General features: G+C 42.1%; 1 protein-coding gene across 18 annotated transcripts in view; it reads left to right on the top strand.

Annotated features, from left to right (window-relative positions):
• The window catches only part of NCKAP5 (NCK associated protein 5), a 623,862-nt gene that overhangs the window by 268,127 nt on the left and 327,924 nt on the right, over nucleotides 1-27,811 (top strand). For 14 of the 18 annotated variants that reach the window (XR_012664337.1, XM_075117769.1, XM_075117770.1 and 11 more), the window contains one exon: nucleotides 21,934-21,997. Coding sequence is in view for 17 of the 18 variants with exons in the window: in XM_075117769.1 (XP_074973870.1) it covers nucleotides 21,934-21,997 (64 nt within the window). In the remaining variant the exon portion in view is untranslated. Of the gene's footprint in view, nucleotides 1-12,855; nucleotides 13,005-19,689; nucleotides 19,783-21,933; nucleotides 21,998-27,811 lie in introns of those variants that run through there. The other 4 variants (XM_048869232.2, XM_048869231.2, XM_075117776.1 and 1 more) reach the window with 3 other exon arrangements.

Genomic DNA, 27,811 nt, shown 5'->3' with positions numbered 1-27,811 from the left:
AGAAAGTATAGAATTAGCCTCTTTCAGTTACTCCCATTGAAGTAATTAATGCAGGATCAGACCCTTTTTGTTTAATAATAAATACTGTAGGCATACAGGGCTTGATCATGCTCCCATTCATGTAATTGAAAAAACTCCTATTGTGAATGGTGCAGAATTGAGCCCATAGAAAATGACTTTTATTTTGTGATTTAGCAGTTACACAGCTCTCCTCCTTGAAAACTGCGGTCTCTAGGAGTTCCTCTCTGTTAAGCAAGTTTTTCTTTCTGTGAGCACCACCCTGCAACTGAGCCCTGTTGTCATTTAATCAGGCCTAGGTGCTCATTATTCAATTAAGTACATCTATGTACTTAAATTAGCTTGTCACTGGTAGCCTGGGCCCAAACACCCCTTAATGTGGCTGACTATCTCATGATAGCAGTGTTCTGTCTTTCCCATTGATTATTTCTTCAGTATGTACTTGGAAAAGAGTTCTATTTGTCTCAACCTGTTACGCATCCATCTACTTAGTTCTAAATCCTGTTCTCTCACTTGTGGGTGCGCTCTCTCAGCACTCAGAATTTCCATTGTATCATCTTAATACCACATAATTAAGCCTTGATATATGTAGGTAAACCCCACTGAAGTCAATGGAGTTACGCTATTACTATTTTACAGTGCTCAAAAGTGTGCTCAGTACAGATAGATTACACCTGATCTCTGCCACAGGTTATTTTTTAATTTCACACATGACACAGCATAGGGGCAAAAAAAGAAAAGCCTCAGCTGAACAAGTTTAGGATAAAAAAAAAAAGGGGGTCATGGCAATAAGATAGGGTTGCCAGGCGTCTGGTTTTCGAATGGAATGCCCAGTTTTAAAGGGACCTCAGCAGCTCTGGTCAGCACTGCTGACCAAGCAGTTAAAAGTCTGCCTGGCTCCTGGGAAGTGGCCGGTATGCTCCTCTGGCTCCAAGGCATAGGGGTGGCTGGGGTTTCTGCGTGCTGCCCCTGCCTGCAGGCATTGCCCCAAGCATCAGCTCTGTAGCTCCCATTGGCTGGGAACCGTGGCCAATAGGAGCTGCATGGCGGCGCCTGTGGATGAGGGCAGCACGTGGAGCCCCCTGGTCACCCCTCCACCTTGGAGCTGGAGAGTCAGGTTGCTGCTTCCCAGGAGCCACCTGGGTCAGTGCCATCCAGAGCCCACACCCTGAACCCCTTTCCGCATCCCAGTCCCAGCTCAGAACCCCCTCCCACACTCAGATTCCCTCCCGGAGTCTGCACACCCTCCTGCACCCCAATCCCCTGTCCTGACTTTGAGCCCATTCCTGCACTATGAACCCCTCATTTCTGGTCCCACCCCCAGCCCAGAGCCCGAACCCCCTGCCACACTCCAAGCCCCTGCCCCAGCCTGGAGCCCCCTCCCACAGTCCAAATCCCTCTTCCCCAAGCCAGAACCCCCTCCTGCACTCCAAACCCCTCATCCCTGGCCCCAACTCAGAGCCCGAACCCCCAGCTGGAGCTCACTCTCTCCTGCACCCCAACTCTCTTCCCCAGCCCAGTGAAAATGAGGGAGTGATTTAGGGAGGGGGACAGTGAGCGATGGAGTGAGAGGGGGATAGGGCAGGGCAGGGGCAGGGCCTCGGGAAGGGGTGGAAAGAGGGCGGGGCAAGGGTGTTCGGTTTTCTGCAACTAGAAAGTTGGCAACCCTACAATGAAAATAACACTCTTAAGGCCTAGTCCAAATCCAATTGGAAAGACTCCCATTGACTTCAATGGGCTTTAAGATCGGGCCCGTGCTCAGCAATGGTATGCACACAGCATGGTTGAATGTTATTTTCATATTTATAAATTTTATTAAAAGTACATCTAAAATAAAAAAAATGATTTGGATGGCTCATTTCTAGTGGGAGTCCCAGCCAAAGTCACAGGCGCTGACCTTCATTGTTCTTGGTGTTCTTGTTCTTCACTCCCTCTGCACCCTGAGGCTGCGCCCCCACTCCGCCCCTTCTGCCAAGGCCCCATCCTTGCTCCGCCTGCTCCCTCCATCCAGCACCTCCTGCCACCACCGAACTGCTGAGTGGTGGGTGGCTGGTAGGTGCTGAGCACCCACTTTTTTTTTTCCCATGGTGTTCCAGCTGCGGAGCACCCACAGAGTCTGCGCCTATGGTAGAAGAAGTTTGTTCAGCAATGGCTAGGTTTGGTCCTTGGGTCTTCTTTGCACCCGATATTTGTGAGTTTGCACCTTTTCTTTCTTGTGATTGAACAACTTTTCATCTTCTAGCAACACCAGCCTTTAATATTAGTGTGTGTGTTGCTCAGCTTTAATATTAGTATGTGTGTCACTCAGCTATCAGCAGCTAAATATCTCTGAACGCTTTTCATTTCTCTTCTATATTCTTTCTCTTCACTGATTGAAGAGAGAGTGCAAATTGCTAGCATAGTGTATAAGGCATGAACACTTTGTACAAGAAAAAATAGTTCGGAAAGTGGACGCAGATGTCAAGAGAGTGAACAAAGAGTGAAACCATCTATTCACTCTGTCCCCTGTCCACCTTTACAAAGAAAAAAAATGAAATTTTTTTTGAAGGCATTGTAGTGTTCAATTAAAACAAGACTTGAATGAGAGCCGGAAGGCAACAAAGCACACAATATCTGAAACTTCAGAAGGAAAAAGGCATGATGTTTGGCAGGCAAGACTCTATAAGAAAGACAAAGGTCTTGATGCTGGAGAGTTTATAGGTGGATGAAAACACATTTCATTGTGTGAGAAGCTGAAAATAAAGATTGCAAAGAGTATCAAAAACATGTTGTAATGATCCAGGATATTCTCAAGGAAAATAGGAGTTTAAGGAAATGAAAAGGTCAATTAGTAATGAAATGAGCAGCTATTTTCTTTGGACACTAACAACACAGCAGATACAGTATATAGAGTTAGCAAAAATCTGCAGTAGTATGTCTAAGCAGTTCTGAAAACACTAGTTGGTTCCAGGGGTATTAGAAACAGAAAACAAACAGGCAGATCAATATACCTTTTGTAAACTCAAAATAGAAGTAAAATAAGATGCAAAGATGCAAAGAGCCCTTGGTCCATGAAGGCTGGATATAACAATTTGGCTGAGAGTGGGCTCTCTCTCCAAAGCACCTAATTTATTCTGCTTTTTAAACCCTACTTTCCTTTCTTCCCCTACCCTCCTAGAAATTTGCAAGTATGTTTGGGGTCTTCTTTCCAAAGAGGCCTACAAATTTTGCCACTCCATTCCCTTAGAAATATGGGAGTCGATTTAGGGCCTGGTGTTTCCAAAAAGACCTCCAAATTTTGCTACGTCATGACCGCCCACTTTGCCCTCCCCCATATACCCTGGAAATACATGAATGGGTTTAGCGACCAACATTTTTGGTAGCTTCAGATGATCTTTAATCTCGGTGACTCTCTGCAAATATTATGAGGAGGACAAAAGTTTCCATTTTTGGTAGCTTCAGATGATCTTTAATCTCGGTGACTCTCTGCAAATATTATGAGGAGGACAAAAGTTTCAAAACTTGATGACATATTGGAAACATATGGAATTACACACTGACCAGCATCAAACCTAAATTTTAACTGAGGAGCTAAAGAGCCGACTGATCTAAAAAATGGATTATAACTAAGCAAAAGATCAGATATCGATCAGAGGTTACCATAAGAGAGAATGAATGCTACAGGCAGCCTGTCATTGCCTTTCACCAGTAGCTTATATCTGACTGATTTCAACTGTGGCAAAGTCATAGTTCACAGATCTCTGAAATTAGTGGTCTGATTCTATTTTTTAGTGGACAAGATTTTAAATTTTAATTAGCACCTGTGCAGGCAGCCTCAGTAGAGAGTACGACCTTGGCCGAGTCTGTATTGTCTTTTGAGCTTGGATTGAAACACACTACTTGGGAAAATTACACTGTTGCTAACCATGCTGCACGTTATATTAATAGAGGACTGGAGATTCCAGTGCTGTCAATCTTGAATCTTTCAGGAGCACTAAATTTTCATTAATAATCCTTTAGGGAAATGCAAAAGAGTTTTTCAAAAGATTTTCCACTAAACATCTTGTCCATATGACAAATCTCCAGAGAAAATACATATAAACTATCGTTAGTCGAGGGATTTATTAACTGAACTTTCAACTTCAGCTGTTTTTTTTAAAAGAGAAATTCTCAACATTTCTTCACAGCTTGTCTCAAAATTGTCTTCTAGTGACTAGGCTGTGAAGAAAAAGAATTCACTACTACTGGCTAATGGCTGAACTATCCCAGATTGACAGCTTGTACTGTCTTGATCAGAATCTTCAAAAGTCCTCATGTGTTTTCTGTGATCTTTTGGCTTTCAAACTTTTCTTGTGTTTAAATCTAAGGGAAGAAATAGGAATCAGTAGGAAAAAAAAAGTTATGATAAACCTATACACAACACAGTTGTGATACTCTAAAGCTTCACAAAAGAAACAGATAATCAGAGATAGGCACATCATTAAAGAAGTTGAATCCATTTTGTATGGAGAACTGCTCTGTCAAGCTTAGAAATAAACACACACACCAGATAAAAGAGGTCAGAAGCTGAATTACATTCGTTAGATGAAAGAAACTGTTAAGAGCAATCTCTACTAAACCAAGGAGAAACATCTACAATTACCCATGTAATGATAGTAATACTCAGTCTGCAAATATGGCCTCTTCCACTAAGTATAGAGTAAAGTAGAATTGCTGGATGTGACAACATGCTGAAATAACACCATATGAAAAATATAAACACTTCCACTGCAAATTACAGTAGCAAACAGTAACTAGAAGGAAAATTCCTAAGGACTGAGCATAAAAAATTAATCAGAAAATATTTTGATTTCTTATGCTGATTATCAATCCAGAATAGCTCCATTCACTTCACTTGAGTTACTTTTGGATTTAGACAGGAGTAGGTGAGATCAGAACCTTACTCTGTGTGTCCTAAAACTGACATGAGGGCTTTAGCAATGTCACAGTCATTTATCAACTCCCTCTGGTGCATAGGCGGGACCTCATAAGTATCCCCATTGCACTCTGTGAGCGAGAGTGGGAGAATGGTTGAGGAGTGGTCCCCATAAGCATTCTGTGCTGATATGTGGCAATGAGATGCTATTTCATATGGTGGGAAATGAGGGTTGGAGATAAAAAGTGACAACTTAAAATGTCCCCTCCCTGTAAGGGCCACATTGCCGCTTTAGCAGCTGTTTGTGGCCCTTTCCTCCACTTTTAACCTGCTTTCTGTGCAAAAGCTAAACAGAGACTTTAACAGCCCAAATGATATTTCATAAAAGAGATCAAGTTGTTGGACCATGAACTACTACTGAAAGAGCAGATGGGTTTCTGGGGACTGGAAGAGAAAGGTAATGGTCTGGAAAGCAAATTTTATATTGGCACTCAATGGGGAAGGTGCAGAACACAGGAAGGTCATGAGTTTGATACATGGGCTCTGGGCCTTTTGTTGGTCAAAAAGTTTAGAGAACCTAGGATTTGTTTTGTTTTTTAAATTAAGGGGCCTATACTGCAAGGTGCTGTGAACTTTCAACTCCTATTGACTTCAATGGATCTTAAGGGTGCTCAGCTCCTTGCAGCATTGTTGGAGATGGTCCCAATCTTCCAAAGGTTTATGAATCTGATTAATTTTACAGTACAGTGAGTAGTTTCACTGAGGGGGGTGTGTGTGTGTGTTTGCAGGTTTGGATCTTATGGGCTAGATCCTGCAAATAGATCTGCCCCAAAACATCCCTGTGCCTATTCAGAGACCATTGAAGTCAGTGAACAACCATTCACAAAGAGAAGGTGCTGGATTTACATGGACCCCCTGCCTCATTGTTATCTAAACCTTCCTGTGCTTAGTTAGTATTCCAAAATGACTTCTCTTAGTCCTTCAATTCTTTTTTCTTGTTCATTTTAACGTTGAGGTTTCCCATGATGATGATGGTGATGATGATGATAATAGAGTCTTTGAACATTTGGCAGCTTGCCTCATTGTATAAATTCCTTCCAGATGCTTTTTGGATTGCAGATAGAACACAATATTAAATGCAAATATTAATGTTAATGCAGCATCGAGAAAGATAAATCAATCACCTAAGTCAGGAAATTCTGAAGGTTCCTGACACAATGTTGAACTCTGCCAAATTGCTCTTCCTGTATATTTTATGGTATACATTACACAACAGAAGCATTAAGGTTTACATTTAACAAGGGCAGAGGAATTGAAAATACAACATGTGCAATATAGATGTCTTAATATTGCAGTAAAACTGATGGCCTAAATTCCATGCTGATTTATACTCACTGTGCTTCAGTACTATGGGGGCTAAGCAGGGTGTACATTAGCTAAGAATTTGGCCCAAGGTTTCTACTAAAATGTTAACTCAACCATATTGAGTCCTCATTAAATGTAGAGCTTACTTAAGGTTCATAACATTTCATATGTAGGCACGATTTGTCAGAGTTTGGTACTACGGTAGAACACTTGATATTTCCTGACATTTAAGTACTTGAATTCTCACACTTGACATTGTATTAATGTGAGTACTTGGATGTGATTTCGCTGTGAGGAGTGGTGCTTTGTTATGTTTATTTTTTAAACTAAGCCTCCTTAAAGATGCTGTGGTGCCACATAATGTACTTTAGAAATGATTCAGTATTGGTAAAGTTTTTAGAGCTACCATAGTGCTCATAGGTCACTTCAGCAACACAGCTTTAACTGGGGTGCCCTTAATCAATATTCTAAACTACTCCAATGCCCTGATTCAGGAAGGTACTCAAGACATGCTTGACTTTAAGCACATGAGTTGTCCATTGAGGTCAATGAGAGTACTCAGTTAAAAGTTAGACACGTGCTCACGTACTTTCATCAATCAGGACCTACAATAAAAAACACTCGAACTTATGTTGTAAATTGCATGTGAGAGAACAGTGACCTAAAAAATTGACATGGCATATTCTGGTTTTGAAACATAATAGCAAAACACCTTAAGTGACTTAAGTGGGATCAAGATTTGGGACTGAAAACTTTAAGAATACTGATACAGTTTTCTTTAGACTTGATTGTTTATCCTCCCTCAATTACAACTATCAAACAGCCAAGCTGGAAATGTCTTGGTTTGCTGTTTGTTATGTAGGCACAAACACTTATGTAGACTATATATACATAATACATAATTTATATGTACGCATGCACCTGGGGGACCAGGAAGGGGAAGATGAGAATGGGTGTGGTTTATGTTTCTAACACTTTTATAACTCAAAAAACTGCTCATTTGCTTTTGCTTTTGCTGAACAGTTCCTCTTCTCTTTCCCCACTCCCCCATGTATTGTCTTTGGTCCTAAAACAAGTATGAAAGGCATGTATTTGAGAGAATTATGAGCAACTAAAAATAGCATGGAGGAGAGGAGGAAAGTAGAACGGAAACTGCATCTCAATCTTAACTTCAGCATTTACTTATGTTGAATGCTAAAAAATACATTTGCATAATGAGCAAAATGACCTACTGTGAAAGTAGATCATGCTGAGTAAAGGGGTTTAAAACTTTGATTTTAGACAGACGTCCATTCGCTCCATAGGTGTCAAACCTTATTGTTTGTTACCCTGGTTTTTGGTTTGGGTCTTGTCTGAGGCTAGTATAGTAAGAACACTTTGCATAGTATTAACCAAACTTTTCATGATCATGAATTAAACTTTTTTCCAGCCTCAGAGTTTTCCTGATTTTTCAACTGTGGATAAAATAATCACTGTAATTATATGACCTTATACTGCTCCACTTGACTTACCTTTTCATCCTACCTGATCTGCTAGATCTGTTAGTTCTAATAGAAGTGTTAATACCTGTATCAAAACAGTCATTTTGTTAAGATAGCTGGTCTGAGCCGACTTATTACTATTCCAAATTCTTTTCCCCCCGTCATATTGGGTTTAAAGAACCACTGGCAACTGAAGACCATGGCTCTTGATTAGTGGCCATAATAGAGAAGTTGTCACAGGTTTGTAAAAAGAAAAGGAGGATCTGTGGCACCTTAGAGACTAAGAAATTTATTCGAGCATAAGCTTTCATGAGCTACAGCTCACTTCATCGGATGCATTCAGTGGAAAATACACTGCGGAGATTGATATACACAGAGAACATGAAACAATGGGTGTTACCATACACACTGTAACAAGAGTGATCAGGTAAGGTAAGCTATTACCAGCAGGAGAGCGGGTGGGGGGGGGCGGGAACCTTTTGTACTGATAATCAAGGTGGGCCATTTCTAGCAGTTGACAAGAATGCCTGAGGAACAGCGGGGGAGGGAGGAAGGAATAAACATGGGGAAATAGTTTTACTTTGTAGTTTTACTTTACCATCCACTCCCAGTCTTTAATCAAGCCTAAGTTAATTGTATCCAATTTGCACATTAATTCCAATTCAGCAGTCTCTCGTTGGAGTCTGTTTTTGAAGTCTTTTTGTTGAAGAATTGCCACTTTTAGGTCTGTAATCGAGTGACCAAAGAGATTGAAGTGTTCTCCAACTGGTTTTTGAGTGTTATAATTCTTGACGTCTGATTTGTGTCCATTTATTCTTTTATGTAGAGACTGTCCAGTTTGGCCAATGTACACGGCAGAGGGGCATTGCTGGCACATGATGGCATATATCACATTGGTAGATGTGCAGGTGAATGAGCCTCTGATAGTGTGGCTGATGTGATTAGGCCCTATGATGGTGTCCCCTGAATAGATATGTGGACACAGTTGGCAACGGGCTTTGTTGCAAGGATAGGTTCCTGGGTTAGTGGTTCTGTTGTGTGGTGTGTGGTTGCTGGTGAGTATTTGCTTCAGGTTGGGGGGCTGTCTGTAAGCAAGGACTGGCCTGTCTCCCAAGACCTGTGAGAGTGATGGGTTGTCCTTCAGGATAGGTTGTAGATCCTTGATGATGCGTTGGAGAGGTTTTAGTTGGGGGCTGAAGGTGATGGCTAGTGGCGTTCTGTTATTTTCTTTGTTGGGCCTGTCCTGTAGTAGGTAACTTCTGGGTACTCTTCTGGCTCTGTCAATCTGTTTCTTCACTTCAGCAGGTGGGTATTGTAGTTGTAAGAATGCTTGATAGATCCTTGTAGGTGTTTGTCTCTGTCTGAGGGGTTGGAGCAAATGCGGTTGTATCGTAGAGCTTGGCTGTAGACAATGGATCGTGTGGTGTGGTCAGGGTGAAAACTGTAGGCATGTAGGTAGGCATAGCGGTCAGTAGGTTTCCGGTATAGGGTGGTGTTTATGTGACCATCGCTTATTAGCAGCGTAGTGTCCAGGAAGTGGATCTCTTGTGTGGACTGGTCCAGGCTGAGGTTGATGGTGGGATGGAAATTGTTGAAATCATGGTGGAATTCCTCAAGGGCTTCTTTTCCATGGGTCCAGATGATGATGATGTCATCAATGTAGCGCAAGTAGAGTAGGGGCATTAGGGGACGAGAGCTGAGGAAGCGTTGTTCTAAGTCAGCCATAAAAATGCTGGCATACTGTGGGGCCATGCGGGTACCCATAGCAGTGCCGCTGATCTGAAGGTATACATTGTCCCCAAATGTGAAATAGTTGTGGGTGAGGACCAAGTCACCAAGTTCAGCCACCAGGTTTGCCTTGGCATTATTGGGGATACTGTTCCTGACAGCTTGTAGTCCATCTTTGTGTGGAATGTTGGTGTAGTGGGCTTCTACATCCATAGTAGCTAGGATGGTGTTTTCAGGAAGATCACCGGTGGATTGTAGTTTCCTCAGGAAGTCAGTGGTGTCTCGAAGATAGCTGGGAGTGCTGGTAGCGTAGGGCCTGAGGAGGGCGTCTACATAGCCAGACAATCCTACTGTCAGGGTGCCAATGCCTGAGATGATGGGGCATCCAGGATTTCCAGGTTTATGGATCTTGGGTAGCAGATAGAATATCCCTGGTCAGGGTTCCAGGGGAGTGTCTGTGCGGATTTGTTCTTGTGCTTTTTCAGGGAGTTTCTTGAGCAAATACTGTAGTTTCTTTTGGTAACCCTTAGTGGGATCAGAGGGTAATGGCTTGTAGAAAGTGGTGTTGGAGAGCTGCCGAGCAGCCTCTTGTTCATACTCCATCCTATTCATGATGACGACAGCACTTCCTTTGTCAACCTTTTTGATTATGATGTCAGAGTTGTTTCTGAGGCTGTGGATGGCATTGTGTTCTGCGCGGCTGAGGTTATGGGGCAAGTGATGCTGCTTTTCCACAATTTCAGCCCGTGCACTTTGGCGGAAGCACTCTATGTAGAAGTCCAGTCTGCTGGTTCGACCTTCAGGAGGAGTCCACCCAGAATCCTTCTTTTTGTAGTGTTGGTAGGAAGGTCTCTGTGGGTTAGTATGTTGTTCAGAGGTGTGTTGGAAATATTCCTTGAATCGGAGACGTCGAAAATAGGATTCTAGGTCACTCCAGAACTGTATCCTGTTCGAGGGGATGGAGGGGCAGAAGGAGAGGCCCCGAGATAGGACAGATTCTTCTGCTGGGCTAAGAATATAGTTGGATAGATTAACAATATTGCTGGGTGGGTTAAGGGAACCACGGTTGTGGCCCCTTGTGGCATGTAGTAGTTTAGATAGTTTAGTGTCTTTTTTCTTTGTAGAGAAGCAAAGTGTGTGTTCTAACCACTGGAAATGGCCCACCTTGATTATCACTACAAAAGGTTTACCCCCCGCTCTCCTGCTGGTAATAGCTCACCTTACCTGAGCACTCTCATTACAGTGTGTATGGTAACACCCATTTTTTCATGATCTGTGTGTATAAAAACACCCTCACTGCATTTTCCACTTTTATGCGTCTGAAGAAGTGAGCTGTAGCTCACGAAAGCTCATGCTCAAATAACTTGGTTAGTCTCTAAGGTGCCACAAGTACTCCTTGTCTTTTTGCGGATACAGACTCACACGGCGGCTACTCTGAAACCTGTCACAGGTTTGTAAATCCTTGCTCAATCCTGACGATTCAACATTATGCCATACAAGATTTTCCGTATGTTACAATTGAAGGCAAGCTTGGTGATGAAGTGTCAGTGTCTCCTCTCCTGATAGAGAGACATCACTAGCTGTGAAAAGTTTGATGGCACAACGTCACTAGCTTTCTTGAAAAAAGCAGCCTCATCAATAATTTTATGCATTTTGGAACATGATGGCTCTTACAGCACACTGCCTGCTACTCCCTTTATCTCTGCTTAATCAGGGGAATAACAAGTACAGGTACACTTCATGAGAGCAGCAGGCTGCGTATGCCATCCTTTTTGGTATCCTGCTGACTATTGGCTATTGCTGAGGAAAACTGTTTAATGGTCAACCGTTTAAAAAGCACTGACTCTTGACCTAGTTATCCTGAAATCATGTGATAAAATCAGAGCTCAAAATTGTAAACTTTGTGACTAACTTTCAATAGGTTATGATTTGAGATAAATTTTTTGGCATGAGCATAAAGATGCTGCTTTTCTTAGTGCTATGGAATCAACCCAAGTTTAAAGCAGTTTTTCCCCTAAATGACAAAAGGTGTAAAAGTTGTCTGTAAACTAAAACCGCAGCAGGTCATTAAGATCTGAATCCTGCATTGAAAATTGCTCAGAGGACCCGTACAGACCCTACTGAACTCATAGGGATAGTGAATTTGAGTCAAGAGACCACATCTGAAAATCTACTGCTGCTGGCACCCAGATGTTTAAATCAAGGGGCTTTTAGCTGAATTCCTCCAATTGATCTCAGCTACCATGGCAGCAGCTCAGGTGAATAATTGTCTCCCAGAAAAATTATCCTCTCATAATCTGTTCTATAGTCCTTACCATGCTACCCTTTCTCTTTCAACCTTTTTACAGACTCTCCCTCCTTCTCTGCATCAGATTCAACCTTTTTGTCATCACCTTTTCATGATTCTGCCTCACCATACATACCTGTTCCTGAATCTTTTGGGGGGTGTTCCATGTCTCCTCTATTACACCAGCGATGCTTGCCTCAAACACTCATTTGTCATTCACAATGACCTTTGATGCTCTCTCCCCTTCACCCTCCTCCCCCATTCCTTCTGTATCTTGTCTGAACTATTCTGTACAGCAGTTACCCTGTCCTGTTTCAAATTTTTCCTAAGGACTTTCATATGACGTCTGTGGGAAATTGCCAACTGATTGCTAGGTAGAGAGTCATTGGGGACTGCTGATATCCATCCTTTCTCCAACCCTTTTGTTTGTCTTGTCTTTTTAGATTGTGAACTCTTCAGGGCATGGACTCTCAGTGTGTCTGGGGAGTGCCTAACACAATAGGGCCCTGATCTCAGTTATACTTACTTCTGTTATGTAAATTCTATTCAATTATAATATAGACAAATATTCACAATTACAGATAAATAGAAAACTATGCATTACTGGTGCCATTTTCTATATATGAATTATTCTGATGGTTTTTTAACAGGGTTAATACACCAAAAATGACTGCAGACGATGTAAATTAAAGTATTCCTTTAAATAAAGCTTCTTCTACTGTGTCTAGCCATCATATTTATATTTTCGTTTAGTTTTTCCATGCAAGTTAAATTTCTCTATTGCCAGATCCAATTAAAATGGTCATGATTCCAAAATAATGATTCAAAAATTCAGTTTGGAACTTCCATTTTAATAGTATCAAATCCATTATACATAATCTCCTACAATAGAAAGCAAGTATTCAGCACTGCTAACCACAGTGATCACAACACCAGTTAAAACTGAGTTAAATTAATTCACTACAGCCAATCACCTTGGGCCTGTGCTCTTGTCAGATCACATAAACTAAATGGGGTCAAGCCTGGTTAGTACTTGGTTGGGAAACCTCCATGGAAAACAAGGGTGTGGAAGGAAGTGGTGCTTGTAATTCTGTGCATAGTACACCTCACCATAAGTCTGTATTGGCACCATGCTGGAGCATTGGTTTAGTGGATTTTAGAGACTGATTTTCTGGATCATTGGAAGAACAAGGTCCTATTTAACATCCCACAGCTTTTTTGGAAAGTGAGGGTAAGTGTTTTGAAAGAGTTAATGATACATGTGCGCTTTTGAAATTCAGATTTCGTATCCTGCCTGCTTAAATATTTATTGCCTTTTCAGTTGGGTACTCTTCACTTCCTGTCTTTCTACTGTGTAATGTTGCTGTCAAGATGTTTTTATTTTCCTGTGGCAAAGGAATCTGCACTTGTATGGACTGATACACCCATACGATAATAAAACAGTGCTCGCTAACATACAGTTTGGCTAGTGTGGTGTGGTCTCACTGTTTGAAATAATTTTTTTACAAAGCATGGTTTTCAATCTGCCAAGTCATCTCTTGTATTTTTACAGGAAGACAAGAGCTCAGTGTTACAAATGGTTCACTATATGAAGGAAAATACTAGATTTTTAAGTAATACTTCTTTTGTGCAGAACTGTGCAAGTTCAACACAGTGTGAAAGTTACAAAGCTAAGTGTGAAACATACATGAAAAAACAGTCTCTCTTTTTTGTTGTTCTCAGGTTAAGATTGGTTTATAGAAAAACTAGTGTCTCGATAACATGAGCACTGACTCTTAAGAGGAATTAAATAAAGAAGAGGTACAGCTGTATCGGAAAATGATCATTTCAGTATGAAAGGGAAACTCTGGAAGCTGCTTAAGTGTTAAGAATGTAAGACACACATTCTGCACACACATGGTGGGTGTACTGATGTGTGATTAAGACTGGAAAAAAGGGCTTTGTCCGGTTTTTTTATGGGTATTGTGTTCTCTGTGGAACCTGGGCAACTGGATTCAGTGAAGCATTACATCAGGTGCAGTACCCAGACATTTCAAATCTCCTTGAGTTTTGATTGATGCCAAAGTACTTTTTTATTACAAAGCTTTTTTTAAAAAAATTATTTCTTAGCACTGAAAATGTGTCCTAATCTACTTGTGCATGCCTAAACCTTCTTTGAAAATTAGGATGAGATTCCATCTGAGACAATTTTGGTTGAACATATTCCTGAAGGTTTCATCACATGACATAATCTTTAATTAAAGATCAATCTTTAATTCCTGGAGACTCCAGGACAACCCAGGAGGGTTGGCAACCCTAGCCTGAACTCTTATGCTGGAAAGGTATATCATCATTTCACCTATGTAGGAGGCTGAACCAAGATTCTTTATCTAAAAGCTCCAGAATTTGAGATTTCAAAATATGGATCAGAATCTTAACATAAAGTTTGGGAGGTTCAGGTTCAGTTTTAGGGTTTGGCCCATTATAGAGAGAGTTTGGAGCTATGACTGTTTAAGATTAGGACATAGGATTAGAAAATATATACTTGGATTTTTAAATGAATAATTTACACAACAAAGATAGCATCTTTTTTGTGTGTCTGGAATGTCTCTGAGCAGACCATGACATACACTAACATTCTTGTTCAAAGTTGTGGTGTTTTTTATAAAAAAAAAAAAATCAGTCCAGTTATTTTTGTCTCTCTGAATTTTGAAAAGTTAGTGTTTGATATTGAAAATCCGAGCTCTGGCAGTTAGTTGTGACTGGTCACATGGCATAGTTTCTTTTCAGTCTAACTCATGAGGAAGATGGCTTGAAGGAGTAGTAGTAGTTAGGGAGACATTAGAATGTAGGCAGGATTATTTAGAACATCCTTTGTGGGCCAAATATGCCTTACTTGTCCCATCCCATCATTACACAGAAAGGTAGACTATTGTGAGAGATATTAGTGGTGGGAAGAGTTTTAAATGTATTTTCCTCTCATAGTATTCACACAAAGCAATTGCATGTGTATGTTTGGTCCTGTCTGCCAAGGGTATATGTTCAGATCTTTATCGGGCTCCCTCAGTTACCTCTATAAAGGGTCTCTGGCTAGGCATTTTGGGAACACTGTCCCCTGTTGTATTTACGGCCTGTGACCCATCTTCTACAACATATACTTACAGTGCAAATCAATTTCAAAAGCACAAAATATGCTTTCTAACAGCATTTTGTAAACCTCTTATCATTTGATGTTTTTTCCAAAAGTACCAGCAAGTGCATCTGAAGTGAATTTATTTTAATATTTTGTCCAGTCCTTGCAGAAATTTTTTTTTGTCTGGTTCAGGTCTGCTGTAGAAACTATAGGGATAAAATATACTTGCTTTAAAAATTAGTAAAACCGTGTAACTTCACAGCGAAGCTAAGCATATTTCCTATTAAAAATATTAAAACCAAAAGTTAACTTTGAAGGCTCATATTCATATTCTTACACATTCAAAACATCTGAAAGGCTAAAGCAGCTGAAAACCTATTCTATTCTCCAGCTCTGTCATAATAAAAAATCTTATCCAACTGACACTGTGTTGATTAAAAAAAAAAAAAAATCTGGGCTGAGAACTGTTACAGGTTATATCTTAATCAGACTTGTCAATGATTAACTTCGTCAGACAGTGGCTTTTAATGGATAGTCTTATTTGGTCACAGTTAAACACAATGGACCTCATTCCCCTTTGCTATACAGCTTGTATAATAATTTACGATAATTCAAACTGAGTGCAAAATGCTACCAACTCAGAATGGTAGCACTTTGTGTGCACTTTGCAATCATTTTGCTGGTGTATATGATTACATGTGGTGCAAAACAATGTATTACCATACCCAGTGGGTCAAATTAATCCCTGATGGAATGCCATGAAATTACACCATGGACTGATTTGGTCCAGGGGCACTGCTGTGCCTCACTAATGTGTCCTAGTAAGTGAAGGTAACAATCTGCTTGGAGTGAAGTACACAATTTCTTCATTTCTAGGAGCGGGGCCTATTTAAAATAGAAACATAAACTTGGGTTGCCTCCAGATAAACGTTCTTTTAGACACCCATGCAACAAATGGCTGTGCAGTGCTCTTAACCTTTTTTTTTTTTGTGATACATAACAAGCTACTTTTTGTTTTTGTGTTTTGTTTTCATTGCAGAATTTTTCAAATATTACATCTTTTATCTTGCATCATGCAGATTCTCTAAGGGTGACCATCCTGGCTTTGTTTCCTTAGGAAATCCCTCAAGGAAGCTCTCTTTCTAATATTTCTCCAAGACTCTTGCTGGTAGTACTCAGAAGATTCATGTACCAGAAAGAGAAGTCTTTTTATTAGTGAAAGCATAGATGGGATTTTTGGGTTCTCAAGGTCTTCAGGAACTTATAGCTTGTTCTGCATTCAGATGTAAGATTGAATAGGGAGAGAAAATTTCTTTTTTTTGCAGACAGCCGAAGTAGATACAGGGGGGGCCCATGTTGTTTCATTGTGTATTTTAATGTTGATTTTTCTAGCAGACTGTAAATATGGATAAACAGCTCTTATGTGCTTTGCTCATGAAATATCCTTAAGCATTTGTTTTGCAATTAAAAAGTCAAAACCCCTCAAAGCATATGTTAGCTTTTCCACTAAAGCATATTAAGGCAGTGAAGCAATGCAAACAAGCAACTGACTATTTCCAGTGGATGAGCTAAATCCTTAAAACAGGAGTAACCAATTTTGTAATTTGATTATGGTAGGATCCTGCCCACCAACGACAGGGGTCTGTTGGTGTTACAGTAGCATCTACGCAAAGGGCCTTAAAAAAAGGGCTGTGTTTAAAAGCTACATATTTGCACGAAAGGTGCTATTAGTGTATTTGTTCTACCTGTGCATTTTCAATAGATGTTTAGAGCTCTGATAGTCAAGTTGGAAAACAAAAACAAATAAAGCAAACAAAAATTTGATTAGATTAAATGCAAGATCCAAATTGTTTTGATATACTTTACTTAGGTTTTGCTAATATTAGCTATATGAAAGTACTCTAAAAAATATGAATGCTTGATTAGTAATACCTTAAGTTATTTGATAGGTAGGTACCATAACGAATGGAAATTGAGTGAGGTTAAATTGATTAAATTTGTGAATGGTAAATAGTTTAGGAACATGGCAAAAATGCCTATGATTATAAATGCTTAAGTAAAAGCTGGATTGGAATAGGTTAGAGGTAATCCTGTAACTTCTCTGGTAGGAGTCACTTTCTGTACAGAGTTCTTGAAAATTAGTGCTATGTAAATAATGAAAATTCTGTTTCACACAGGATTTCAAGATTTAGAAACTGTTTTTATTCCAATCCAGAATAAAACCTGAAAATTTTGAAATTTTCTGAAAAAATATTCCTAAAAAAATTATTGGGATTGTTTGAAATATTTCATTTCAATTTTGACTTTTTTAAAAAAATTTAAATTATATTATAACACAAAATAAAACAATCAAACAAAAAGTTGTTTTGGAGGAAAAATTAAGACATCATCTGAAAATGTAGAAACAGAATGTTGTGAAACAGTTTTGTTCAGAGTTTCGATTTTGATGGAACTGCACTTTCCAATGAAAACCTGTTCTGCAGAGGTTTTTTCTGATCGGCTCTACTCCAAACCTTGATTTGCCCTGATTCCCCTTTGTGTTTTGCTTCTCTAACTCCACAACAACTTACCCACGAAAAGAGAGGAGTCCCCCAGTCAAGTTGAAGGGACCCTTTCACATCTGTACTTTCTTGCTTAGTCCTTTTTATTTTATTTCTTTCTGAGCCAGCTTTTCCTCTCATATACTGTACTTCCCAAAGTGGTGGCATTGGTCTGCTACAGGGGTCTCAAACTCAATTTACCTTAGGGCCAGTGCCAGTCCTCAAATCCTACCAGTGGGCCAGTAATGTCACTCATGCCGCCCAGAACCCGCCCCCAAAACGCCGCACCCCACCTGCCTAAGGCTCTGGGAGGGAGTTTGGATGGGGGAGGAGGTCTGCGGTAGTGGGTTGGGGTGCAGGCTCTGGGAGGGAGTTTGGGTGCAGAAGGGGTGAGAGGTTGGGTTCTGGGAGGGGGTCTGGGGTGCAGGCTCTGGGATGGAGTTTGGGTGCGGGGGCAGGCTTTGGGCTGGGGCTAGGGGAGGGGGTGCAGGCTCTGGGAGGGAGTTTGGGGATGGGAGGGGGTGTGGGAAAGGGGTGGGGGTGCAGGTTCTGGGAGGGTGTCAGGAGGTGCAGTGCTTACCTGGGGCTCCAAGGTGGGGTGGGCCAGGGGGCCTCCACACACTGCTGCCCCCAGACACCGCCCCTGTAGCTTCCCATTGGCTGCAGGGGCGCTCGGGGCGGGGGCAGTGTGCAGCGGCACAGCCCTGCCGTGCCCTGCCTCGACCTGGGGCCGGCAGACATGTGGAGTGAGCACGCAGAAGCCGCTCAGCTCCTCTGTGCTGCCGGTGGTGGGCAGGATCCTGGGCCATTGTAAATCGCCTGGGGGACACGTGGGGGCGGGGAGCGCCCAGACGCAGCAGGCAGGGCCAAGGGAGAGATCTGGCCCCAAAATTGCTGGAGACCTGTGGGCCACATTGGGGAGGTTCTGGGGCTGCAGATGGCCCACAGGCCGGGAGTTTGAGACCCCTGGTCTGCTAGATGAGAGCCACAATGAGTTACCTTAATGGCCCAATTTGGAAGTACACTTCCCAATTTAACTTTCCCTTTGAACAAATCCTGTTTGTTTAAGTTCTTATATGGCTCTGCTCACTGTAGTATCTGAGCATCTCTCAAGCATTAGTGGATTTTATCCACAATACGTGTGAAACAGGAAGGTATCATCCCCATTTTACTGGTTGGGAACTGAGGCACACGGTAGACTAAGAGATTTGCCCAGTATTCCATAGGGAGTCTCTGATGAGCCAGGAACCAAATGCAGGTCTCTTGACTCCCAGTCCAGCATCCTATCTTTTAGACCATTCTTCTGTTTAACATTGTTTTAAATGTGCTTCTCGGATATGACTTTCATCATCAGACAGACGCCAGTACAGAAAAATGACCTCATTGTTCCGTGGGCCTACAGTAATATAAAGCATTTGCAGCATATTAACCTTTAAGAGAATAACCCATTTTTGAACAGTACAAAGTAACTTGAGATGGAACGTAACACAATATGATTTGAAAGTAGCTTCTGTCTACAGACGAGCACACACAAACACACAGGGATGTAAGAACAGACAATTTTCAACTTTCATATAATATTAGAGATTTTAAAAGCTATATAGGTCAGGTTATGCTTTGCCATGGCAATATCCGTGTCTGGGCAGATTTAAGCAGAAAACTCAGTCTCAACTTAAGTTTCCTGACTAATTATCCCATCATTGAGAGGGGAGGGGGCTAATTTGCTGGCCCAAGATATGTGTGTGGTTTGGGGCCATCCAAGCCAGTGCCATAAACCCTTGTGGAATCCTACAGATACTCACACATCTATGGTGGGCCACTCTGAAACATCTCCTGGTCCTGGCAGAATTGTTCTGAAAATAACTTTGCTGCCACAGTCTTCTCATTGTGCCTGGGCCAGCCCTTCTCAATGGCATGGAGTAGGCTCTCCAGGGAGCTGATGCTGACTGTGTCAGCATTGTTTTCTGCGGAAAGAATTCCCCAGGGCTAGACAGAGCATTTCCGTCTCCCTTCTCATCTGTGGGAGCCTTGACAGGACAGAGATTCCACAGGTTTAGGGAAATAGAGAATACTTCCTCTTAGATTTCTCTCATCTCCTTTCTCACCTGCCCCCACCGTCATGTTTTTACCAGTCAATCTTGTCTTCCCTTTTAGGCTGGCGATTGACCAAATGAAATGATGCAGTCTGAGTTTCAGCCTTTGTTCTGGAGTTGGAAAACATGTTTTTCAGGGTAGCCAGTCATTGGTGAGGATGGAGAGTTGAAGTATCTGTCTGTTTCCGGCTTCTTCCGTGAGCCTTGGTCTATGCACTTGCGACGCTTACTGTTTTAACGAATCCTCCATTGCTTCTTAAATTGGTAGGAGATTGGGACTTTACTTTGATGGGCTCATGGGTACTGAATTATTTCGCTCTCCCTCTTTTCTAAATTCATCTTGATCTGTCTCTGCCCATGCTGAAACTCAACCTCTAAAAAAAGTTTTGTTTCATACAACATGTGTATTCACACACGTGTGTATTTGTGTACACACACACATATATGAATTGAGCATTATTAGTTTTCATATTTGCCTACTCTTACTGCCTTTTACCCCTTCTTTTTCACCCCTTGACTGATTTAATTTGTTAAATTTTTAAAAAGTAAACTTTTATTTTCGTGATTTTTAAAAAGCATATTTTAAACAGTTTGTATTATGCTGTGCAACACAGTGCTTCAGGTGTGCAAAGGAGGTGGGAGAGGTGTTGGAGTTGAATAATTGATAAATGTTTTTTACTTAAGCAAAGGAAGTAAGGCATCTTTCAGCAAGCTAAAAGAAAAGGAGTACTAGTGGCACCTTAGAGACTAACCAATTTATTTGAGCATAAGCTTTTGTGAGCTACAGATCACTTCATCGGATGCATTCAGTGGAAAATACAGTGAGGAGATTTATCTATCATGATGGCTTTAGTTGCTCAAAACTGCTCATGTATTGTAAAGCAGATCAAGAAAGGGGGACAAGTGATATCTGCTGTGGAATTACTATGGGGATGGTGTGTCTATTGTTGGTGCCATTTATTTAATTGCAGATAAAGTTCTTGGACTGATGTGTGAACTGAAACTGTGGTCAGGGAATTACATTAACTACTACTCCCTCCTCAGGATTATCACTGTATGTATTTTTAGGTCTAGATTGTGTTTGCTGAATGGAAGTGAATAAATTAAGTGAGTAGAACTCTCTAAGTGAGAGCGTTGTTGTGGGATGTATGATATGTGTTATTGTTCTCTCACCATTTGCATGGAATTTTTTGTGACAATCTAGGTTTCTTGAAATTCTGTTCCTCATAGGTTTAAGCATTAGGTGCAAGGGGGGTCATATGCTTCCCCTCTCCTAAAGTTTTACTATCCTTTTGATGTTGCCCCTCAGGGTGGATATATGAATAGTGTGTTCTCCTCTCCACACATTTTTTTGTTTTAATGTGGTTGTATCACGAATATTCCCCAATAATTATTGGACCCAATTGAAAAATGCCCGTCTTGCCTTTCTTAAAATAATTTTAAAAGGTTATTTCCTGTCTCTTTATTCCTCTCTCTGCTCACTCTACTTAACTAGCACTGGTGTCTTTTGTTTCCCTTTACACTGTTCCCTTTACACTTCTCTTCTGTACCTCCTGCATACTATGTCTCTCCGCTCCAGGGCCTTCCAGGATCTTTCCACTCCATGATCTTTTAGGACAACATCCTCAGCTGGTGTAAACTGGCATTGCTCCAGCTGAAGTCAGTGGTGCTACACCAGAGTACACCAACTGACAATCTGCTGCCCAATCTCTCTTCAAATCTTCTAAAACCATATATTTTATCCCTTGCATAAACTCTCGGGGAGAAACTCTCTCTGTTGTTGTTTACTGTACACAATAAGAGCTTGATTTACCACCACCCCCTGCCCCTTTAATAAAGCAAATAGGCCTACATGAAGTCAAGCTAAGGATCTGAATGAGGATTTCATGTGACTGAGGGTTTCAGGACTGGGGTCTAAAATTGTAAGTAATACTGAATTACAAAATGCTACAGAATGTGTTTATGAATACGGTTGGTAATGGGTTCTCAGCTTCTTCTGTTAGTTTATAAAGTTCAAATATAGTAACAAATGTTTTTAAATATTCCAACCTTCTAACCAGAGCTGCCATATAGTAGAATAAAGTTGATATGCAAGGTTACAGAAAAATGATGGACAACATAATTTAGGTGAAGTTTTCCCATAAAGCCAAGATCATGGGCTACTTTGCTACTTGTTTCAATGGGACAATTGATGCATAGGTTGATTTGATTCACTGACATGGTGTCAGGCTGTCATGAAATGCAACAATAAAGCTCAACTCCTTTAAACGTTTTAGGAAATATGGCAGAGAGAGAGAGAGCTCTGCCAAGACGGTTACCACGGCAATGTCGAAGAATGCTGCAGTGACATGCGAGCAGAGCATTCTCCCAACTAGTGAAAAATGATCTGCTTTTCATGTGCTTCTCTTTCCATAGGGAGAAGTTGTCTGTGGCTCAGCTGCAGCGGGAAGTTGCACGAAGTGAGAGTGAAGGGACAATGGTAAGTGTTGGATAATATCTGTTTTGCAATTCCAGTTGTACCCTTTCTATTCAGGCCTTAGACACATTTCACCTTCCGGAGGGTGGCCACTGAAATATTAGTCTTGCATTACGATTAATGATGTTTTTGCCAGTGATGATTTTGGAAAAACTCAGTTATACCAGAAACACCATTGTCTTGGAAATACTTGTGTTAGGCAGAGAAATAGTCTCCTTTTCCCTGGTGATGGGAATTTACCCTGAAACTCAGGCAAGCATCACTCTGAACCAAAATAGCCAATATCAGATTGAGATATTAGAATCATAGAATATCAGGGTTGGAAGGGACCTCAGGAGGTAATCTAGTCCAACCCCCTGCTCAAAGCAGGACCAATCCCCAACTAAATCATCCCAGCCAGGGCTTTGTCAAACCTGACCTCAAAAACTTCTAAGGAAGGAGATTCCACCACCTCCCTAGGTAACGCATTCCAGTGTTTCACCACCCTCCTAGTGAAAAAGTTTTTCCTAATATCCAACCTAAACCCCCGCCCCACTGCAACTTGAGACCATTACTTATTGTTCTGTCATCTGCTACCACTGAGAACAGTCTAGATCCATTCTCTTTGCAACCCCCTTTCAGGTAGTTGAAAGCAGCTATCAAATCCCCCCTCATTCTTCTCTTTCGCAGACTAAACAATCCCAGTTCCCTCAGCCTCTCCTCATAAGTCATGTGCTCCAGTCCCCTAATCATTTTTGTTGCCCTCCGCTGGACTCTTTCCAATTTTTCCATATCCTTCTTGTAGTGGCGGGGGGGCCCAAAACTGGACACAGTACTCCAGATGAGGCCTCACCAATGTCGAATAGAGGGGAACAATCACATCGCTCAATCTGCTGGCAATGCCCCTACTTATACATCCCAAAATGCCAATGTTGACTCATATCCAGCTTCTCGTCCACTGTAACCCCTAGGTCCTTTTCTGCAGAACTGCTGCCTAGCCATTTAGTCCCTAGTCTGTAGCGGTGCATGGGATTCTTCTGTCCGAAGTTCAGGACTCTGCACTTGTCCTTGTTGAACCTCATCAGATTTCTTTTGGCCCAGTCTTCTAATTTGTGTATCTTCTGTATCCAGTCTTCTGTATCCTATCCCTACCCTCCAGCATATCTACCTCTCCTCCCAGTTTAGTGTCATCTGCAAACTTTCTGAGGGTGCAATCCACACCATCCTCCAGATCATTTATGAAGTTATTGAACAAAACCGGCCCGAGGACCGACCCTTGGGGCACTCCACTTGATACCGGCTGCCAACTAGACATGGAACCATTTATCAATACCCATTGAGCCCAACAATCTAGCCAGTTTTCTGTCCACCTTGTCGTCCATTCATCCAGCCCATACTTCTTTAACTTACTGGCAAGAATACTGTGGGAGACCGTGTCAAAAGCTTTGCTAAAGTCAAGGAACAACACGTCCACCGCTTTACCCTCATCCACAGAGCCAGTTATCTCGTCATAGAAGGCAATTAGATTAGTCAGGCATGACTTGCCCTTGGTGAATGCATGCTGACTGTTCCTGATCACTTTCCTCTCCTCTAAGTGCTTCAGAATTGATTCCTTGAGGACCTGCTCCATGATTTTTCCAGGGACTGAGGTGAGGCTGACTGGTCTGTAGTTCCCAGGATCCTCCTTCTTCCCTTTTTTAAAGATGGGCACTACATTAGCCTTTTTCCAGTCGTCCAGGACCTCCCCCAATCGCCATGAGTTTTCAAAGATAATGGTCAATGGCTCTGCAATCACATCTGCTAACTCCTTTAGCACTCTCGGATGCAGCGCATCCAGCCCCATGGACTTGTGCTCGTCCAGCTTTTCTAAATAGTCCCAAACCACTTCTTTCTTCACAGAGGGCTGGTCACCTCCTCCCCATGCTGTGTTGCCCCGTGCAGCAGTCTGGGAGCTGACCTTGTTCGTGAAGACCGAGGCAAAAAAAGCATTGAGTACATTAGCTTTTTCCACATCCTCTGTCACTAGGTTGCCTCCTTCATTCAGTAAGGGGCCCACACTTTCCTTGACTTTCTTCTTGTTGCTAACATACCTGAAGAAACCCTTCTTGTTACTCTTAACATCTCTTGCTAGCTGCAACTCCAGGTGTGATTTGGCCTTCCTGATTTCACTCCTGCATCCCCGAGCAATATTTTCATACTCTTCCCTGGTCATTTGTCCAATCTTCCACTTCTTGTAAGCTTCTTTTTTGTGTTTAAGATCAGCAAGGATTTCACTGTTAAGCCAAGCTGGTTGCCTGCCATATTTACTATTCTTTCTACACATCGGGATGGTTTGTCCTTGTAACCTCAATAAGGATTCCTTAAAATTAGGTTTGTTTAGTCAAAAGTTGCCCCTCCCAAGCTGTAAAAAATGGAAAAATTAAAGTAAGGAAGCTTAAAGAAAGAAAAGAAGACCAGTTCGATAACTGTATAAATTTTAAGCTCTTAATTTATTTTTTGCTTTCCATTGGTTGTCTGTTTTCCGTGTATCAAGCTTGTGGGATGAAGATTGTGAGTTAAAAACTGGCATGGCTGGTTTTAGTTAACTATAACTTCAATTGATAGCATGCCTTATTGTAACCCACGCATCTCCTGGGTGTGGTGTTCTGTGCCATCTAGTGGCACGGAGACCATTGAGAGAGAGAGAGATTTACAAGTCTGCTCTACAGCCTTAGCAAAGAGCCATATGGCTTTTAACTCATGCTATAGAGGCTCATGCACTAAGCTCCAGAGGTGCTAGGTTCTATCCCACCTGCCGACGGCCAGGGTCTGTCGGCGTTACATTATCACACTAAAACAACATTATTTTTTCCCAACCATTTATTAACGCTGCCTAATTTATTTGAAATCCAGAGGACTTTTCCCATCTGAGAAGGATTCTATTTATCCCTTTCTTCACCTGAAAAGTCTGGGGGACGCAAGGGATAAAGCAGATATGTTCAGAATTACTAAAACAAAACCCAGTTCCCGTGGACATGTGCGTGAGGCTGCCATTGACTAAAATGGAGTCATCTAGTTGAATCTGAAGGCATAATTTGGCCCATAGTTTGTTAAACTAAGTGGAGAGAGTCTGAAATAGTGACCATATGAGGAGTGCATGTGAGCATGTAAAAACTCCATTAGTCTTGTGATGCAAAGTCTTGAAAACCTTAAAATTTCAACAGTTCCCTTTTAAAAATATATGTAAGCCACATTTAATGACTAGTATAATAAAATGAGAGATTTGGAAGGCATAATTGGCAGCATGCAGATAAAGATGAGTTTGATTCTGAAGCTACAGCTTTTAATGGAAAGCTGAAGCTAGACAAATTCTAACTGGAAACAAGGAGCAAATTTTTAACAGTGTAACTGACACTGCAATTAACCACTGAAAAATCTTACCAAATTGTTGTGGTGGATTCTCCGTCACTGGCAATTTGTTGATCAAGATTGGGCTAGATCGTATTGTTTAGAAAAAAACATCGAAACAGGAATTAATTCATGGAATTCCAGTGTCCTGTGTTATGGAGACAGTCAGACTAGATGGTCACAATGGTCCCTTCTGTCCTTATAAATTATGACTCTACTGTATGTATTGGAGCAGAGCTCATATACAAGGTGAGAAAAAAAATGTCCAGTGTTAAATCATAATCTAGGAGTCTGTAACTCAGGCAAAACTTCCACTGGCTTCAGAGAGAGTTTTGTCTGAGGAAAGATGGCAAAGATCAGGCCTCAGGTTTGCCACTGTGTGTATTACTTTTCAGTATAAATAATTTTAAAAAAGTACAAAGTGCTGTTACCTTGATTGAAATGTTTCCTTTAATTTTATGAACTAGTTTTCCTTGTAGGCATAGAACTAATACAGTTTCTTAAATGTGAAGTCCTTCTTGTGGGATAATTCAAGGCTCTTTAAATAAATAATATTAACCTTCTAGACCAGAGGTGGGCAAACTACTGCCCATGGGCCACATCCGGACCGCGAGACCATCCTGCCTGGCCCCTGAGCTCCTGGCCCAGGAGGCTATCCCCTGGCCCGTCCCCTGCTTTCCCACCTCCCCCGCAGCCACACCACCGTGGGGCGCAATGCTCTGAGTGGCGGGGCTGCAGAGCCCGGCCTGACCCAGTGCTCTGTGCTGTGTGGCACGGCGCGGCTGCCTGTCCTGGTGCAGCTGCGCCGTCAGCCACTGGTGCTCCAGGCAGCGCGGTAAGGGGGCAGAGAGCAGGGCGGAGTTGGATAGAGGGCAGGGAAGTTCGGGGTGGTGGTCAGAGGGAGCGGGTGTGGATAGGGTTTGGGACGGTCAGAGGGCGGAGAACTGGGGTTGAATGGGGGCAGGGGTCGGGGAGGCAGTCAGGAAGGAGAGGAGGGGTTGGATGGGGTAGTGGGGGGCAGTTAGGGGCAGGGGGCAGTTAGGGGCGAGGAGTCCGGGGGCAGTCAAGGAGAAGGGGTGGTTGGATGGGGCATGGATCCCGGGGGGGGGCAGTCAGGAAGGAGGGGGGGTTGGATGGGGTGGCCGGGGGCAGTTAGGGGCAGGGAGTCCGGGGGTGGTCAGGGGACCGAGAGCAGGAGGGGTGGATGGGGCAGGGGTTCCCGGGGGGCCCTCAGGGAACTGGGGGTTTGGATTGGGCAGGAGTCCTGGGCGGGCTTTCAGGGGGCAAGAAGCGGGGGGTTGGATAGGGGCTGGGGGGCCGGGCCATGCCTGGCTGTTTGGGGAGGCACAGCCTCCCCTAACTGGCCCTCCATACAATTTCAGAAACCCGATGTGGCCCTCAGGCCAAAAAGTTTGCCCACCCCAGTTCTTGACATACATAGCTTTTGTGTACATGTGATTCCAGAGCATGCCTATCCTACATCAGGTAGAAAAATCTACACTATTTAGGATTTGCTTCCCTACACAGGGGGATACTAGTTAATTGCAGCCATAACTTATGACCAGCTGTTGTCTCCTATGTACGGCCCAAGGAATTATAGACAGGAAAGACCTGTTGCGCTATCTCGTCCACCCACCGTTGCAGGAATCGCTGCAGTGGGGATTATTCAGACAGAGCAATAATTAAAAGTAAACATTAAGCATGTGTTTTAGATCCGATTTAAGCTGTGATATCTTTGCTCAAAATATGAGTTATACACATCTGTATAAATAACACATGTGGTAAGCAATAATGAAATGCATCTTTACGAGGAGAGAATGTTGAGTGCCACTCATGGTGAGGTATCCCATCTTTTTGCAGGAGAAGAGATCAGGAGGAAACAGTATATGATATCAAACTATCAGACCCACATAGAAAATGCATTTTTTGTAAGTCTTTGGCTCCCAGAGTTACACTATCTCAGTGTTCAATTTATTCCTGGCAGTAGATATAGCAGGAAATGCTGAGGTGAAAGGATTAAAATGAAGATTTTTTTTCTCACAAGATAAATCGTCTCTATCAAAAAATACATTTTACTGATATAACAAATAAGTTTTTAAACAATTTTATAAAAACTGGTGTGTCACAACTAGAGTTCAGATAATGTAGGGAATAAATTATTATGTGGCGGGGGAGGGATAGCTCAGTGGTTTGAGCATTGGCCTGCTAAACCCGGGGTTGTGAGTTCAATCCTTGAGGGGGCCATTTGGGGATCTGGGGCAAAAACTGGGGATTGGTCCTGCTTTGAGTAGGGGGTTGGACTAGATGACCTCCTGAGGTCCCTTCCAACCCTGAGATTCTATGATTCTATGATACATATGAAACGGAAAAATAGGCTAAACTTATCTGTGAACAGTTTGATTTGCTTAGATTTATTTATTATTCACAGTTTTTTACTGGACCATCTTCACA

Source organism: Caretta caretta, chromosome 11 (assembly GCF_965140235.1).
Source record: "Caretta caretta isolate rCarCar2 chromosome 11, rCarCar1.hap1, whole genome shotgun sequence".
Taxonomy (NCBI): domain Eukaryota; kingdom Metazoa; phylum Chordata; order Testudines; family Cheloniidae; genus Caretta; species Caretta caretta.
Note: the sequence above shows the minus strand (reverse complement) of the source record. Positions and strands in the feature narration are given on the sequence as shown.